This window comes from Carettochelys insculpta, chromosome 4 (genome assembly GCF_033958435.1).
Source record: "Carettochelys insculpta isolate YL-2023 chromosome 4, ASM3395843v1, whole genome shotgun sequence".
Taxonomy (NCBI): Eukaryota; Metazoa; Chordata; order Testudines; family Carettochelyidae; genus Carettochelys; species Carettochelys insculpta.
In genome coordinates this window covers 77901133-77920385 of record NC_134140.1, presented here as the reverse complement: position 1 = coordinate 77920385, position 19253 = coordinate 77901133, and the positions used below count along the sequence as shown (strand labels likewise).

Sequence of the window (19253 nt, the reverse complement as noted above, 5' to 3'; positions counted from 1 at the left end):
GTGACTCCTCAAAGAGCTGAGTGCGGCTCCAGAGCTGCAGTAGCTGAGCCCTGCACTAAACGAACAAGAGCTCTTTGGGAAACAGTGTACCCACATCTCCATGTCATGTAGGGGAAAATGGAAGACCCTCGTAAGAGGATGTATCATGAAGTTCTCTCTGTGTCTCACATTCCAGAATAAAGCTTTCTCTTTCTGAACAATGTTACCAGTGCTGATTCACAGTTAGCTTGTGGTCCACTATAACTTCCAGATCCCCTCCTGTAGTACTCCTAAATAGCCAGCTCTCATTTTATATTTGCACACTTGATTGCAAAGTCCTAGGGATGTGTGCAAAGTGCATACAAAGCTTACAGATGATAAAGCAAGAAAGGACCGTTCTGAAGTAGTTTTTCCTAATACCCAACCTACACTGCTCCCTCTGTAGCTTCAGACCATTGCTCCTTGTTCTGCCATCTCTCACCACTGAGAACAGTCTCTCTCCATTTTACAGCTCCCTTTCAGCAAGTTGAAGGCTGCTACCAAATTGCTCCTCACTCTTCTCTTCCGCAAACTAAGTAAGCCCAAATCCCTCAGCCTCGCTTCATAGGTCATGTGCTCCAGCTCCCTAACCATTTTCACTGCCCTCTGCTGGAAATGCTTCTCCTAATGCACTGCAATGCTTTACTGAGAGAAGTGGTGGAATCTCTATCCCTAGAGGTTTTTTTAGTCCCAGCTTGATATAGTCATGACTGGGATGATCTAGTTGGGGTTGATCTTGCCTTAGGCAGGGAGCTGGACTAGATGACCTCCTGAGGTCCCTTCCAGCCCTAGAATTCTATGATTCTATGAATCCTATGATTCTATGAACTTCTAGTCTGACCTTCTGTATAGCAATGGCCACAGAACTTCCCTAAATTAATTCCTGTTTGAACTTGGGAAAAAAATCATCTGATCTTGGTTTAATTTTTTTAATGAAGAATCAACCACAATCCTTGTTAAATTGTTCCAGTGGTTATTCACCCTCACTATTAAAAATGTCTGATTACTCATCTAAATTTGTCTTGATTCCACTTCCAGTGACAGTATCTTGTAATGCCTTTGTCTACTGTAATAAAGAGCCCTCTGTTATCAATTTAAATTTTGCGTATAAGGGGTATTTATATGTTGGGACCAAATCACCCCTGCTGCTTCTCTTTGGAAAACTAAATAGATTGAACTCTTTGAGTCTATCACTATGGGTGTCTCTACACTAGGAACTGACTTTGAAGTTAACTTCAAAGTTAGGGGCTACTTCAAAGTAGCCTGCAGAGAGTCTACACACATTTTCCCTTACTTCGAAGTTAACTTCGAAGTGCCCTACTTTGAAGTGCAACTTCAAAGTAGGGTATGTGTAGATGCTCAACTTTGAATTCTGTAAGCAACTTCGAAGTTACTTTTGTAGTGTAGACACAGCCTATATGCTTTCAATTTTTAAGTCATTCTTATTGCTCTCCTCTGAACCTTCTCCAATTTTTCAGCGGCTTTCTTGACTTCTTGTTCCCTGAAATGCACAGTATTCCAGTGGTGGTTGCACCAGTGCCAGATATAAAGGCAAAATACTATGCCCCTGTTTATACATCCAGAGATTGCATGTACCATTTTGGCCACCATCTTCAGACTGGGGGCCCATATTATCTCCATTCAATGTCCTCTTGGCAGGATTACAGTATGTTTGTTTAAAATCATTAAAAGAAGAGAAATATAAGACCAATGAGACACTCTCACCTATGACTGCATGACAGCAGCATTTTGCGGGAGAAGGAAAATGAAGAAACTGGTGCCACTGCCTTTTTCAAGATCATGAGGCTGGCACTGAAAAATGACGGGTGAGATTCTCAACAGGTAAATGCTATTAAATGAAATGAAAATAAGTCACATCAGCTAAGATCTGTCTCTACAACTTACAAACAAAGGTCCTGACTCTTTAGTGCTTCATATACTTATTTATACCTCCACTAAGTAGGTGTAAAATGCTAGCAAACCAGAATGGCAGCACTTCACATTCACTTTGCACAAGCATAAATGGATACACAAGGTGCAAAGCAATGCAGAATAAGACATATTGTCTTTTGCCTATTGGGGTTGCACAGTGTAGCTGAAACAGCCAAAGGAGCACAAGCACAAACCTCTCTCATTAAAGACAAAAATTAAAACCATCTTTCTAAACATTCCTCTTCTGCAAAACTGCAACCCAAAGTGAATTTTATCACTGGACATACCAGGGGAAATTGTTTATTCTTTACCAGAATGGTGTTCAAATATTTCTTGCAAAAGTTGATTTTCTGAGTATACAGTAAATAATTTACATTGTTACCTTACCTGCAGAAGAAAGTCAAAGAGTACCATCTTAGACCACTCGTAGTGATGGATCTCAGTACAGCCCCATTCAGGTCTGGGCACTTTGCCATTCTGCCAGCACTTCTGTTTCAAAAGTTGCTGATAGGCCCCCCAATTTAGCCTCACTGAAGAATGGGTGCTATTATTTGTTGGAGACAATGAGGAATCCCAGAGAATAACAGGGCAGGGCAGACCATCTGAGAAGAGGCAAAATAGAATCATTACCATAATTGAATAATTCTTTTACACTGAGAACTAAAAGAACTTTACAGACTGCATCACTAATTACAGCATCACTAACTGGGCATAACTAATTACAGCATTTGTTTTTACGGAAGACATTTCTGATGTGGCAGGAAAAAAAAGCTACTAAGACCCAATAATTTCACATCCTGTGGTTTATGCCATCATATTCCACATCTGAAAAGAGTCACCACAGAAAGGGAAAAACGCTAGACACTACAAGTTATCTTCCATGTCTGAGAACTGCTCTCAGTTTTCAACATGAGCTGTCTGCTTAAAAGTCACTCTACTTTGGGAGGCTATTTATTAAATCAGTTTAAAAATTTGGCATCAGACCCACAGCTGAGATAACGAGGCCAGAATGATTTTCATCAGCTGAGGATCTAGTCATGTTTTTATTTTTCCCCTTTTGAAGATGCATATTAAAAGAGAGAAAATCCTGGAGTGCAACCAAAAAGTGGAGGTATTTTTTCATCTTTAAGAATTTTACTCCTACAGATATAAGGTTTCACATCTGTAAATAGAAAAAATATAGTTAGACTTCATAAGGGTGTGGCGTGACTTCGGCTTTATCATTCATGAGGAAATATGTCCATGCCAGTGAGCTATACCAGTCTTCCTAGAGGAGTGCTGAAAAGACGTTTATTCCATCCCACCACATCATGTGTTCTTCATATATGATACATATCTCACAGAAAATCCATTTTAGGAAATGTTTTTGTTAGTTTTTAAAATGTAAGTGATTAATATTTGTCTCCTCCCACCTGGGGCGCAGCTACACTTGCATTCCTCTTTCGAAAGAGGGACGCAAATGAGGTAATTTGAAAATGCAAATGGGGTAGAAATTTGCATAATTGGCGCATTATTTGCATATTCTAATTTCGAAAGCGCTTCTTTCAAAAGAAGAAAGCCAGTGTAGATGTTGCTTTTTCAAAAGTAAACCCCATCTTCGAAAGAATCCTTCTTCCCTTTATTTAACGGGAAGAAGGATTCTTTCGAAGATGGGGTTTACTTTCAAAAGAGCAGAGTCTACATCAACTTTCTTCTTTTGAAATTAGAATATGTAAATGAGGTGTCAAATATGCAAAGTTATGTCTCATTTGCATTTTTAATTTACCTCTTTTGCATATCTCTTTCGAAAGACGAATGCAAGTGTAGATGCAGCCCTGATGTAAAAATGGGCGCTTTAAGAATGAACTGTATAGAGTTCAAAGAGAAAAAGAAGTTATAAACACAATATTATGTTCATTGCATATGCACAAATAAGCAGATGAAAAAAATAAATAATTTTGTGTAACAATACTTTAATTTTTAGAATTCAGATTGTTAACGAATGAGAAAGAGGGAGAGGCTCTTCCCTAGTGCACAATTGTCCCTATTTTGTTTTTTAGCTGCTTTTTCCAGACTGAGCAAATACAATGCAAGCAGGACCAAGAAACCCTTGCCTCTTAAAGTGATAGCTTGCTATTCCATTGCAGTCCTCAATACAATACACAGCACATTTTAGAACCCTCTAAAAATTACCCAAAATTGCTGTTTGCTGTATAATAAGGTCACCATATTTGAGTCTGATATCTCAGAACATATAGCACCAGGCTATAAGCAGGGGGTGCATGCTCTAATGGAAGAATGGAATTTTGCTTACAATGGTACAGAAGTTCTTGTTGCTAACTCTGATGTCCTGCCCAGTGGCTTAAACTTGCCACTAAACCAGGACTCAATACTGATGTTGCACTTCACAGCAATTTTTCTGAGGTGGGGGCCAGGAGGAGGGCAGAGAAATTACATGTTTGTATGCAAAGAAGGAAACATATAACAAGTTACTAGATTGCAGTTACTGGAATATGATTAAAAGTTTGTAATTTTTGGTGTTAATCCTGCTCAGAGAGCAAAAAGAGTGCAGGCAAAGAGGTCAATTTTTATGCTACATCCAAATAATCACTTTGCTACCACCTTGCATTGCTACTCTCCTGACAACTGCAAATCATGTCACTATTTCTTTCATAGTAGCAGAGAGGAAGCCGTGCTAGTCTATATACTATCAAAACAAAAAAGCAGTCAAGTAGCACTTTAAAGACTAACAAAATAATTTATTAGGTGAGCTTTCGTGGGACAGACCCACTTCTTCAGACCATAGCCAGACCAGAACAGACTCAATATTTAAGGCACAGAGAACGAAAAACAGTAATCAAGGTTGACAAATTAGAAAAAAATTATCAAGGTGAGCAGAGGGGCGGGGGGGGGAGTCATTAAGCCATGGCATACTTGACTTAATCTAATTCTTGATTTCCTGCCCCCCCCCCCGCCCCTCTGCTCTCTGATTTGATCACCTTGATAATTTTTTTTTCTGATTTGTCAGCTTTGATTACTATTTTTGGTATTTTTGGTCCATTCCTTGTCCTGGTGAGGTGCTTTGTGTGTCTCAATGACCCAGAGAACTATGCCAGCAGGAGCTACAGCTCCTGGAAGGGTCACCCAAATTGCACAGGTCAAAGGGCAGAGACCAGACAAATTTGGATCACCTCTCCCCAAGGTAAATGTGTTGGTTTAGGGTTAACCAACCCAAAAGTTACAGAAACACCTACAAAAATACCTACAACTACACAAGTTTTGGGAGGAGCTGGCAATCTGCACAGATTTAGTATGAAACACGGTAGGGAAAGCTGAAAGGAAGCTATCCCACAGATGATCCTTCTCTCATCCAGGACAACCACCCAGTTTGGTACATGGAACGTCTGGACCATGTATCAAACAGGGAAGACAGCACAGATAGTAGTGGAAATGAAACAGCAAAGTTGGCATGGCTAGGCCACACTCTCAGAAAACCATCATCCAGCACAGTCCGTCAAGCTCTCCAATAGAACCCGCAAGGAAAACACGAAAGAGGAGGATCTCAGACAACGTGGAGAAGATCTACTGAGATTGAAGGACACCAACTGGGGTACTCCTGGAGTCAGCTAGCAGTTTTGCCTCGAGACAGAGTGAAGTGGAAGAGACTTGTAGATGACCTATGATCCATGTGGAGTACAAGGGTTAAAGTCAAGTAAGTCACATTTCTAACTCCAATTGGTCCTGGCACTCACACACACAAGGTGATCACACTCATATGAATTCAGTAACAAAGAGGAAGCCGTGCTAGTCTATACACTATCAAAACAAAAAGCAGTCAAGTAGAACATTAAAGACTAACAAAATAGTTTATTAGGTGAGCTTTTGTGGGACAGACTCACTTCTTCAGACCACAGCCAGACCAGAACAGACTCAATATTTAAGGCGCAGAGAACCAAAAACAGTAAGCAAGGAGGACAAATCAGAAAAAGATAATTAAGGTGAGCAAATCAGAGAATGGAGGGGTGCGGGGGGGAGGTCAAGAATTAGATTAAGCCAAGTATGCAGACGAGTCCCTATAGTGACTCAGAAAGTTCCAGTCCCGGTTTAAACCATGTGTTAATGTGCCGAATTTGAATATAAAAGCCAGCTTGGCTGCTTCCCTTTGAAGAACAGTGCGAAAATTCTTTTTCAGTAACACACATACCTTTAGGTCATTAATAGAATGCCCCATTCCATTAAAATGTTGACTAACTGGTTTGTGGATCTGGAGTGTTTTGATGTCTGTTTTGTGCCCATTGACCCTTTGTCTAAGGGCTTTAGGTCATTGATAGAATGCCCCATTCCATTAAAATGTTGACTAACTGGTTAATCTAATCTTCACCTCCCCCCTCCACCCCTCCACTCTCTGATTTGCTCACCTTGATTATCTTTTTCTGATTTGTCCTCCTTGCTTACTGTTTTTGGTTCTCTGTGCCTTAAATATTGAGTCTGGTCTGGTCTGGCTATGGTCTGAAGAAGTGGGTCTGTCCCACGAAAGCTCACCTAATAAACTATTTTGCTAGTCTTTAAAGTGTTACTTGACTGCTTTTTGTTTCTATATGAATTCAGTGTACAGCTCCAACCACCTCTGGAACTGTCCTCCTGTTTGCCTGTTTTCTTAAACTAGCCATCTCCCTCCCCAGCACATTTTTTCTTCTTATGCCCTCCCATCAATTTCCTTTTACTACCATCATTGATAGCTATACCATCCTCCCCTGTCATATTCAACTTCTTCCTGTTTTTCTGCCCCTGAAGTCAATTGGTGCTCAGTACTTTTAAAGGCCAGGGCACTTATTTAGTTACCTAAATGAAGATTTAGGAGAATAACTTTGGGGCATTTACCTTTAAAGAGCCTGGATCAAATCTTCCGTATGCAGCCCAGTATCCCAGCCTCTCTCATTCTGGGTTCCACTTCTGTGTCTTCCACTAATTTACCTCTTGACCTTAACCAATAGACCTCCCAGTGCTGAATTTTCTTTATCTATGCAACAGGGATACAGATACAGGCTGAATCTCTCTAGTTGAGCACTGTCTCATCCAGCCACATCCATAATCTGGCATGATTTTAGTTAGCGGACTGACCACTTATCATTGGGTGTGGCCAAGTTTCCTGTGGTCCCATAAAGTTTGTTTATAGCCACCAGTCCTGGCTCTCAGTGTTCTGTGCTGTTATTTAGTGGTAATTTAACCCTAAAAGTCTTCCAAAAACCCATTGAGCAGTGGAAGCATTGGTAGTGCTGCCAAACAATGCTGACCTCATAAGGTTCAGAAAATTCTCCTGTCCGGCACTGGTAAGGTCCCATGCATACTGGATTAGAGAGGCTCAACCTATACTTACCTTCCACTCTGAAACCCATCAAAGCACTCTGAAACCTACCAAAAAAAACCTCTATAACAAAGTTAAATATATTATAATTTGATGAGTCCTAAATTTGATCTACTTTTCCTTATATCAATAATCAAAAGTTCATGTAATTATTTATGGATTTTCCCCAAAGTAGGTGTATTAATGCTCTCCAAACAAAGCAAACGCCTCCCTGCACACCCAAATGGGTACGCACAATGACCATGACTTCACTGTTATTTGTTATTTTAATGTTATGACAATATCATGCCAATTTCCAGTCAGAATCTCCAAAAGGTTAAACACAGGAAATGCTTGTGATTCACAGAAAACATAGATAAACCAGATCACAACAGTTGAACTTTATAACACAAATGGAATTACTGGAGCATGTCTCTGTAGATGGAGTACAGAGCAGTAACACAGATTGCTGGCTACTGCAAGGAAAATGTGGAGGGAATGTGTAAAACCAGATAAGAGGCATCACCCTCGAATGCTGTGAATTCGCATAGCTCCATTATAGTCTGTCAGCTTAAACCAAGGAAGGCTCTGGCCCATTTTGAACAACATCAGAAATGTAGTTGTAGTCTTGGGCCTGCAAACTGTTCAGCGCTTAGAATCCAGCTGATTACCAGGGAATCATTCCAGGTTTTGTTAGAGGGGCAGTGAGGCTGACAGCCATGCTGGGCCAGGCTCTATGCCCCGCAAAGGGGTGGAGGGCGGAAAAGGCAAGGCTGAGGGCAGCCAGCCCTCAAGCCTCCTCTCCAGCTGGTGGAGTGGCAGTGTGTTCATGTGTGTGGCTGGGCTATGTTTGTGGGGTGGGGGCTGATCTCCCCCCTTCCCTCTTGGGGGTGTGTGTGTGTGTGTGGCTGGGTTTCCCTCTTCCCTCTGTCTGTGTGTGCTCACACCTGCTTCAAAAACACCACCATTAATAATTGATGGCTGTGGTTCCATGGTGGCACACATCTGAACGAACACACTGACCTCACTATTGGTGCACAAAGCAAAATCACTCCACTCATGGATGAAAAATCTTAGCGTGCACAGTGATCCACAACCCAATTCCCTGCCTCCTGAACACCCCCCACACAGCCTGTCCCTCTGCTCTGAACCCCCGAAACTCCACCCAACACTTGAATTTCTTACACACACTGTTTTATCGACGCAGTGCTCTCTCCCAACGCACATGAGGGATGGGGATTGCTTGTGACAGTACTCTACCTATAAGAAATGTGTTATTTTCATCCCTGGCTATGAATAAATACAAAGGATTGGAAGGAGGTTCCAATTCTAGTGTTTCTCTAATGATCTGAGAGTACAAATATCACCTCCATGACATTCATGGAAGGTACTCAAATTTGAGAGACTTTGCTAACCTCAAATGTTAAAAAGGAAACAGGAGCTAAGATTACTTACCAGCTGGAAGAGAAAGAAAGTATAGGAGATACACTGCTGTAAAATAGCTGGCTGTTTAGAGCAAGGATTTGTTGTTCCTGCACAGTAAACAGTAACAAAGGTATTCTGGGGGAAAAGTCCTTAGAATTCGAAAGTGCATTTACAACAGTAAAACTCTTTCACATCTGGCATTCTATCATCCAGAACTCTCAAACAACCAGCATTTTAACCATGAGTAATTTTTAATTATGTTTTCCATAAGTACAGTATAGTGAAAGTAAATACAAATAAACACAGCAAATACGGTGTAAGTTCACAGTGTACAATGCTACTGCTGTTGGTCAATCAAGTACTCTGCATACATTTTTGTTTGTTTCTCAATAACTCATCTTGTTTTTTCTTTAGTGTTATGCATTGCTAGCTATACCTCTCAGTTACCCAAAATATTTGAGTATCCAGCAACCTCCTGGTCCCAGGGCTGCCAGATATGAAAGAGTTTACTGTACCATTCTGATGAACCAACATTTATTTGTAACAGTCTGGGCCTTACCTGGTAATCTGATACAGCCTATTGTAAAGGAGTCTCTCAGACAAGCGTGAAGCAGAACTAAATGGGAGAATACATGCCCCAACAGGGCTGTAACAAGGGTACAGTGAGTGAGGCACTCACCTCAGGTGCCACAGCTGAAGGGGCATAGTTAAGATGCCCAGCGGTGCCATTTTTAAAAGCCAGCTGGGCAGCTCCATCTGAGCTGCAGATGCTCTTTACAGAGTCATTTGCAGCTCAGGATGTGGCCACGTCCCAGCTGACTCCTCCTCCACTCCCTCCCTGCCTCCCTTGCCTTGCCGCACTAACTAATGAAATTCAATTTAATTGGCCAGCCGTTAAACCAATTAAATTGAGTTCCATTACTTAAAGTGGCAAGGTGGGGACAGGGGGGAGCCATGTGGGGGCAGCACTACCAGAGCTCACCTGTGTGTGAGGTAGGGTGAGCCAAAGGGACGGGGGGGATCATTTTGGCTGGGGCTGCAGGTGAAGTAGGGTGGGGCAGAGGAAGCAGTCTGGCTGGGGCCGGAGGCGAGCAGGGGCTGGGGGCCAGGGATTGGCAGGGGCTATGGCTGGGGCTTTGGGCTGGACTGGCAGGGGCCAGGGCCAAGAGTTGGGTTGGCTGGGGCCATGGCTGGGATAGCAGAGGCTGGGGCCTGGCAGGTGTTTTGGACTCCCAAGCTCCAGCCTCTCTTCTCCGCACAGTCCCTTCTCTGTCAGGGTAGCCCCTGCACCTCCTGGGACCCCACCTCTTGGAGCCCCAGTGCACCTGTCTCTGCCATGGGCCCCTCAGGGAACCCCCTCACTCTGCCCCCAGAGCCCCATGTCCAGAGGGAGCAAATCCCCCTCCCTTTCTCCAGCCTGCAGTGACTCCCAGCCAGCTTCAAACAGGTTTATTGTGCATCTGACCCCACCCCAGCCCAGCCAGTCTTTGGGCCTGGCCCGTTTCAGCTCTGTCTAGCTGTGTCTGTCCCACTCCACATAGACTCATAAATCCTGCAGCTCCCCCACGCCACCCCACACGCTCCATCGGAAATCCCCGCCCACCCCCACAGTCATGTGCCTATTGCGGTTTGGGTGGAGGATCGGGGGGTGGACACGGTTTAAGCCAGGGGCCGGAGGGGGAATGGTTTGTGGTTTTTTAGCATTATTGGCCACTTGACACTTGGAGGTGGTCTCTTCCATACTAGGATATTTCTGCTGTTAAATGCTAAGCTATATTTGGTATATGCCATTCTTTCTACATTTATTTTTTGGCAGTGAAATCTACCATTTTTGTAAGAAAGTGAAGGCAACAAGACAAGAGACTTCAATTTGCATATTGGGACTACTATTGAAAGGCAGATAGTTATTAGTTCAAACTCTTAAAAAGGACTCATTGTCAGTTTATGCTAATGGAGAAATGCTTCAATATTTTCCAGAATGTTCAAAACAGGAATTTCTGTGTTAGTAAAAAAGAAAAACTACATGGTTGCCATGTTATGGGTAAAAGTGTTGCTTTAATCTCTTCCATCCCACACTGACTACTTGCATGTAATGGAATTTTGTTTGAGTTACTTATTAGGCCATGCAATGAAAAGTACTGCTTACACAAGAAGCAGCAGCTCAGGCATTAATGGCATTTTTAATTGGTCTCTCCCCCACTGCCAGTTGCTTCTGCAGCCAGATCATTTAACATGATTCTTAGAGAGCAGTACATTACAAATGGAGAAAAAATCATTGCCAGTGATGTACACTGTGTAACACACTTAATTTGTAAGGGGTTGCTTCTTCTTAAGATACCTGTGTTCAGAACCTCCCTCCAGCACCATCTCTGAAGGAAAAATGAGTACAGATAAGTCTAACATTAACATCATGAGACTTGTTATTTAGAATTTGCAGAGGACAATGGCAAAAATCTTTTAAATATATGCACACAAAATGTATTGGGGAGGGGAAAGATGCAGCATGTATTAAAACTGAAGTTTGCTTCAATCTCCCATTCTCAATTCAGTACAAACTTGTGGTTTTCTTGACTCTATGGTTCTTTCAGTTGGCACTCTGCTGACGAGTGAGCCAAAGTGAGTTAGATAAGTGAGTTCATATAGTACAACTGACCCCTTGGCTACTGATTTTGGGTTTCACTTGATCACTTTGGAGTCAACTGCTATAGAGAGGTTGACCAGTGAAATACACAGGAGTATCTTCAGAATGCTTTTCTTCCCAGGTCCCCATTTATGAAGACTGACACTGGATTCAGCCCTGCTCCTTCTGAGTTATGTCTGACTGTATGATAAATGCAATCCTTATTGTAAAACGAGATAAAGAACATGCAGTTGAGTTTTTAAACTTTAAATCTTAGATAGTTTACATCAGACTATTAGCCCTACTTTGTGGGATGCAGTGATGTCTTAATGTAACCAAATTACTGTGCTTGTTCGGTCTCTGTATGTGTGGCTCATCCACAAACAGCTCCTAAAACGTGTAGCTTCTCCCAAAAGGGAGGGTTACTGGTGCAAGGCAGTAACTCTGAAAAGAAGGGCAGGAGAGTGGGTGCTTCTTGCCTGTATGATAGGACAAAAGTTTCAGGAATCAGCAGCACCAAGAGGGAGCTCTCTCTTTCTTCTTACAGTAAGTGTAACAGCAGAACACATACGTGAGCTTGTGCCTGTAACATTCCAGGTACTCTGCCTGCTGGTGCTGGCCCAGGAGAAGGAAACCATGAGGTCTCATAATATAGTACTATAACTATAGTGGCTCCCTCTGAACTTATTTACATTATCTTTCATGTCACCCAAATTATCTAATGTTAAAATTATCTAAATCAGACTCTGGATGGCTGTCTGCTCTAGCACTTCTACTGTTGCTAGGGCACTACCAAATTCATGGTTCATTTTGATCAATATCATGGTCATAGGATTTCAAAAACTGTAAATTCCATAATATCAGCTGTCTTAAATCTCAAATTTCACAACATTGAAATTGTAGGGGTTGTGACCAAGAAGGATTTTGGGAGAGAGGTGTCACATGACTCTTGTAGGGTATGGTTACAGCCAGTGTTCCCCCCATCTTCTCCCCCACAACTTTTCCAACCCCAAGCAGAATGAATTCTCTTTATGTGCACCTCCATTGTGGAGCTGATGGGTGACACATCACCTTCATATTGGTGCACATAAAAAAATTAATGTGGTGGGAGTGAGGCCAATGGCTTCTGAGGATGAGAGACAGCTCAGGGTTGTGGCAGAGGGTTAGGGTGCAAGAGCTCTGGCTGGGAGTGTGTAGGCTCTGAGGTGGGTCTGGGAATGAGGAGTTTGGGGTGCAAGAGAGGGGCTTTGGGGAAGAGCTCTGGGCTAGGGGTGTGGGTTTTAGGGTAGGGCTGAGGATTAGGGATTTGAGGTACAGGAAGGTGTTCAAGGCTAGGCGCAGTAAGGGTTGGGGCTCAGGTTTGCCTGGGTGGATTTCTGCAGAGGCTGGCCGGGAGGGGGTTCCCCTGTTGCCGGCTGTGGCCAATGGGGAAGGGTACCTGCCTCCGTCACCCTTAGCAACTTCAGGGCTTAGGCAGAGAGAGCTCTCCGCACTGCAGCCCTAAATCCCAGCGCAATGCCTAATGGGAAACTCCACAGCTCACAGGAAACTTAGATTGTAGTACAATGACCGTTCTACATTGCTGCTGGTGGCAATGTTGCCTTCAGAGCTGAGCAGCTGGAGAGCAGCAGATGCTGGCCTGGAGCTCAGCTCTGAAGACAGAACAAACACTAGCAGCAACACAGACTAATGAAAGGCATGGTATGATATTGTATTGTCACCCTTACTTCTGTACTGCTGCTGAAAGAGCCCCACCATCAGAGCTGAGTGCCCAGCTAACAGCCACCACTCTCTGGATGCCCAGCTCTGCAGTCAGGGTAGAGGTAAAAGCTGCAATAATGTGACACACACATCCTGAAACAGGAGGGGGCACAATTTTATATTCTTGCCTCAGGCGCAAAATTAGCTAGTTACAGAACTGTGCCCTACCCTGAGGTACTGCCAATCCCCCAGAAAACTGGAGAGTGGAAAATGTAAGAACATTTTCAGTGTATTTTAAGCAATATATGTGTTGTGACAGTACCATAAAATTAACATGTCATTTGTTTCTTAACAGCACAGAAAGATCCCAAGCAGGTGGTCATTCTTTTGCTCTGCTGCTTTTACACTGAAGCATTCCTAGGTGATAGGTCAAAGGATGGAGGGGTGGGGGAGAGAAGGGGAGGAGAGAGAAGACTGAAGTATCTTTTTAATCAGAGTGTTTGGGGGTCGGCAAGGGGAGAGGGAGACTCAGAGAAATAGCAGAGTCAGAGATGCATAAAAAAAAAAACAAGAAGTCCTGGCACACCTTATAGACTAATGGATATTTTGGAGCATAGGCTTTCGTGGGCAAAGACCCGCTTGTCAGATCTGATGAAGCAGGTCTTTGCCCACGAAAGCTTATGCTCTAAAATATCTGTTAGACTATAATGTGCCACAGAACTTGTTATTCTTATTGTTTTTGAACATACAGAATAATTAAGAGTGAGTTCTGATTGCCCTGACATTAATGACAAGTGTGTCTGAATTTTCATATATTTTTCTGTGACTGAAAGAGTGTGCTAAATTTATCAGGTGTAAAAGGAAAGCTGTGGCTATATTTCTCAGGGTGGAGGGGTCTGTACAGAAACACAACTTTAATGAATGGAACTTTCTCTCACCTCTGTGTCACATTCCCACCATCCATATGCACATAGCCAATGATGAAGTGAGCAGAAAAAAATGCTACTCAAAATAAAATACTTCTGCACTCCAAATAGGTTTGTGTTGCAAAAACAAGTCTGTAAAATTCAGTGGACTACATCTTAAGCTTGCATAAACTACCATAAGCCTTCTGATTTCAGCAGAGCTATGCCAGGTCAAGCCATATGAGGAACAAGCCAAACAGATATGCGACCTATTTTGGCACATCAGGAAACCTGGGATGGAGAAGGGATCGGAGGAAACCAAAACTACCTCTCTATTGCTGCCCCCTCCCTCCAGGGCAGGAGAGAATTTAGCCCATAATCTACCTAATACAGGTACCTCACTACAGACTGGGTCCTAAGTATGCCAGTGAAACTGACATGTCCCCAGTCTACAGGTGAAGAAACTCACTATGGGCATCCTATGCAGTCATTTTGCTTAGCCAAAGTGCAGAGTAATGTTGGCTATGTCCTCGCATCAAGCAATGCCCCCTCCCCAGCTATTCCTGCCTGTTTTTTAGGTACAGGGGTACAGGATATGGACAAGGAATGGCCTAAAAACCTGAGGGCAGCAAATGAAATTGCTATGGGTTTTGGATGGCTTTCTAGCCTGAGGACTTTCATGTGGACTTCGAAAGACTCGCATGTAAGAGGCTCACCCACAATTTGCTCCAAAGGCCTTACCATGAATTTATACCATTTCCCTACTTCCTTTAAGGTCTGGCTTTGCTCATTTATATCTCAGACCCGAAGGCATTCTTCCAACTAACATCTACTACTTCAACACTGCAAACAACTGGTATATGCTTAGAAATATTTTTGCTTAGTCTTCAAATAAAAGTTGTGGAAGACTTTGTCTACCTTTAGTCTTCATATCTTTTTTTTTCTTTTGATAAGTCACTAGCAAAGGATATTGAGTTATCTGGATCCAACTGTCCATTCTCAAAAGGCTGAAGTGTCCCAGAATAATTTAAACCCCTGGCAATTGGTTCACTTTTGACTAGGGCAATGGCAAGCAGAGAGCTCTGGTAAAGTATTTTGCTAGCCTTTCTGTCACCTATCAGGGAGGAGCTGTGGAAAGAAACAATAAACCAAAGCACCTCTTTGAAAACATTTTTGACAAAATGAATGGCTGTTTTGAGAAGCTTTTTTTAAATCCTACAAAGGATGTGTCAGCTTAGAAAGTGGAGTAGTCCAGTCCTGCATGGCTTTCTTTCTCACGAGTAGCTATGACTCACACAAGTAGGCCCACTGCAATCACTTGGGCTGCCCACAGCCAGATTACTCAGATGAGTAAAGGCTACAGGAGAAGGTTCATTAAGGCCATGTCTATACTAGACGGTTTTGTCCACAAAACCTGGGACTTGTCCAGATTCCAAAAGGCATTCTGTCAGCAGTAAATTGACAGAATTCAGCAATTTTGTTGCTAGTCTTATTCTGCTCCCCACGAGGCATAACACCTCTCTCGACAGAGTTCTGTTGACAGAAAGCCTGTTGGAACATTCTATGGGGCTGTCTGTCAACAGATAAGGGTTCTGGGACACCAGGCAGCCCAGTCTGCAGTGCTTCCAGTTGGCTGTCTTGTCAAGTGAGTGGCCAGGCAGTCCAGCCACTCTCTATCAACAGAGCAGATCATTCTTGTGATCCTCTTGGCAATTTGACCACAATCTGTCAACCGATATAGTAGATTGATGCAGAGCTGTCTACAGAAACTAAGCCACTCTGCACTGGACAGGGAAAGATGGAAAGGAATAGTGAGAGAGGCAACAGACACCAACCGGTGCTGAGCCCACGGTCACTGATGATGCTGATGTCAACCAATGTTTTGTCGGAAGACTTCTGTCAACAAACCACTGTAATCTAGACAGAGTTTAATTGTTCATGCTGGTTCCTAAAATGTATTTATTCATTTTCCAAAACTGGAAGAGAACAACAGTTGAGGTGCTCCCCACTGAAATTTGTGTAGTTAATTAACAAGCCAAGCCAAATACTCTCAAGCAAGTAACCATGGCAACTAAAGCAGGCATTTGAAATCCAGCATGTTTCAAGATTAACAAAATGGAGAGAAGTTAGGGCCTGGGGCTGTTCCAGAAGCTGAGCTCACCCTTCAGCTGGAAAATATGAAGCAAGACCCAAAATGAAAAAAATGGCTTTTTTCTCCTCATTATCTAGCAACACTTTTCATGCTATTCGAACATAACTAACAACAGGGAAAAGTTGGCTAAAGAAAACAGAATCGTCCTCCCACACAGTCCAAAAGATGTTGCAGTCTGAGGAAAGTAAGCAACTGGTCTACAGTTATCCCAGTGGCAGTTTCCAAGGGGCCTGCAGTCTGTCATCTGTGCAGCCATAGTAGGCAAAATTCCTGAAACTGAACTACCTTAATTCTTTATGACAGCTCTTTAGCAGTAAATCGTGATCCTAAAAATAGAGTATGCCTAATGCATCTTCCATGCTCTGCTACTATGAATCATATCCAGAAACCACCAAACTATTATTCCTAGAGATTCATTCATATTGTCATAAAGTGTACCAGAGGAAAATCTTACACAGGGTTGATAAATCACAGACCAGAATGTTCTTTTCCCTGCTACCAAGTTCTGCAAGGACATTTTTGCTTTACCTTTTTTTTTTAAATAAATTCCAGGCTGATATGCCTTAATATTTAATATAAAATAATCTTCAGTGCTAGGAGCAAACAGCAAGAATTCAGTGAAATGCAATACAGCCCTTTCAGCTTATGATCTGTGCACATATAAAAATAGCATTTAGGCTGAAGATACATTTAACAGTCAGTAATGCTAAAGACAGACTTACCAACTTACACTGAATAAATTAAATGTTATAATTTCATTTTAGAATCAAGAAATATATGGCATTCTAGTAAAAGCAATTTGCACTGTGCATACTACAACCACAATTAAGCATCTATAGCAGGTGTGTCATGCGCTTTAAATTGTCCAACAGAAGAATTCACAAAACTTCAGTGACTGTACAATTTCAGTTTGAATGTTGGCAGGCATTTGTACTTTTGGGATTATGCCAATATAGTTTAAGAAGGATCTCTCAGACATCTCCCAATAGGTACTTGGACTATCAGAAATGACTGCTATATCCACTACTTCCAGATCTGGTTAGTCACAATAGCTTGTAAACACTTAACCTAGCAGTTGTGAAAGGGTAAAAACTAACTCTGAAGCCCAGACTTCCAACCTGAAAAATTTCTAAACTGTGCCCTCTTCACTTTCATTTTGACCAGTTGGTACAATTTCATATTCGCTAAAAATGACCTATAAAAAGTATCACCCTTTTCTTCCCCTCACTCAGACTAATGTTTGATGGAAGGAGACTGTCCATCTACTTTCAATAACTCTGTAAATCTCTGAGGCAACCAGGATCATTAGTAAACTCTGGGTGTAGAACATCCTTCCAGACAGAACTACTACACTGCAGAATACCACTGAAATTACATAAATGCGTATTCCAGATTAAATTCCCTGTAATTTTTGCCTTGTACAGTTAAGTTCCCAACCATCTGAAATTAAGCCTGCTGTTGCCCATATATGAAATACTGGAATCCCCCAGCTGGAAGCTAAAAATCAAGTGCATTTGTTACCTTGGATGAACTCTGATTTCCTGCCAACAGAAGGCAAAGTCTTGTTCAGCCCCAGGATCCTGTCTAAATGGAAGGCAAACACCTCGCTCATATCAAGGGGTGTCTTCATGAGGCCACAGTACCCTTGACGGCAAGCTGGTCCTGTGGCACTGGGTCTCCTCTCAAACACCAGTAGAACTCCATGCTGAGAAGGTACTTCTCTGATACCGCTTATCCGGGAATCTGCCAGCAAACGCATGCTTAAGATGTCATCTTTGCTCAGCCAAGAGGGAGACCTCTCACTGTATATCCTTATGTTACTCTCCAGAACTTTGGGCTGCACATATATACCTCCTGAAATGCCAGCTTGTCTCCAACGTCCCGTACCTACCAGCTCCCTCGCTCCATTCCAGTGCTTCTCCAGTTGGTGCTTTGATGTCTCTGGAGCTACTGCTGCCTTCAGTATTCCTGCAGAGTGGCTAGCCCTCCCCAGCTGTGGGGCCCAGGCCTCCTCCTGCCCAGTGACAGCTGCTGGAAAGCGCTGCCCATAGGGCAAAGGGAATGCTTGCTTCTTCCTGAGCTTGGGTTTCACGCTGCCTCTGATGTTGGTGGGTTTACTGCGTTTGGACCGCAGTGTGATGTATACCACATTGGGTGGCTCTGAGGTCCCATTGACATCTACCTGGGGTCCTTGGAGATCAGGTGGGGACAAGGTACCATCCAGTGGGATCCCCAGAAAATATGTCTGGTGACCATTTTGAAGACTCCAAGAACTGACCCCTCTGTGCTGGGGTAAAATGTGACCCACTTGACTGACCAGAAACCCAAGGTATATCACACAGGCTACACCCAGCAGCAGATTCCTCCTGGTCCTGGGGCGTCTGCCACTCCAGAGCCTCAGCACCCGTGGGGTGCACAGTGAGCGAGCAAACCAGTTTATGATTTGGCCTGACTGATCTAGGAAGGTCATTTCTCCAGTGAATCCTCATGATGAAAGCAGCTTATATTCTTCAGTGGTTTCCAGCCAGAAGGATGATCCATGATTTCCCTTCACAGATCTTTATTTCTTCTTTTTCCCAAATAGCTTCCAGTGTGAATGTGCACAAGAGCCAGTGGTGTGGCTGGGAATGTGGATGTTTAATACTAACGATTCTGACACTCCACCACAACAGGCTGCTAAACTCTTATCAGCCAGCCCAGGGGAAGTGACTTGTTTCAGAGAATGAATGGGGTCAACTGTGCAAACAAAGATAAACAAGACAGGATCCAAAACGTCTGGTAAGTCCTCCCTGTGAGCTGCAAATGGAAAGAATTGCAAATAATATTTTGTTATCCATACAGATACAGCATGTGGCATCTCTCTTTCTCTACCAGTAGATCTAGGAATAAGGCAGCAATCTGGTGATATGCCATATTACAGATTTCAGATTAAAATGAGAATTAAAATAAACCCTTGACATTATGGAACACAACATACAATTTAAAGTTTCGAATAACAGAAGTCCAGTACTAGGATAGAAGTGTGGCAAAGCCAGAGTCCCTCAAATTATGTTTATGACAGTCAGGTCCACAAAGTAAAACCACGACTTTTGTTGTTAGTTTTAAAATAGAGTGCAGTAACCAACCCAGTAATTATACCAATCCAAATAGTATCAAACAATGATTATGCTCTGGCCC

At 42.8% G+C, this 19253-nt stretch overlaps 1 protein-coding gene across 3 annotated transcripts in view; it reads right to left on the bottom strand.

Moving 5' to 3' along the window:
- Positions 1 to 19253, bottom strand: part of GASK1B (golgi associated kinase 1B) — a 37091-nt gene that overhangs the window by 17448 nt on the left and 390 nt on the right. For 2 of the 3 annotated variants that reach the window (XM_074993131.1, XM_074993130.1), the window contains exons 2-3: positions 17598 to 18872; positions 2338 to 2552 (exon numbers count right to left, since the gene is read on the bottom strand). In XM_074993131.1, coding sequence (XP_074849232.1) covers positions 2338 to 2552; positions 17598 to 18546 — 1164 coding nt within the window. In that variant the 5' untranslated portion in view covers positions 18547 to 18872. Of the gene's footprint in view, positions 1 to 2337; positions 2553 to 17597; positions 18873 to 19253 lie in introns of those variants that run through there. The other variant, XM_074993132.1, reaches the window with a different exon arrangement.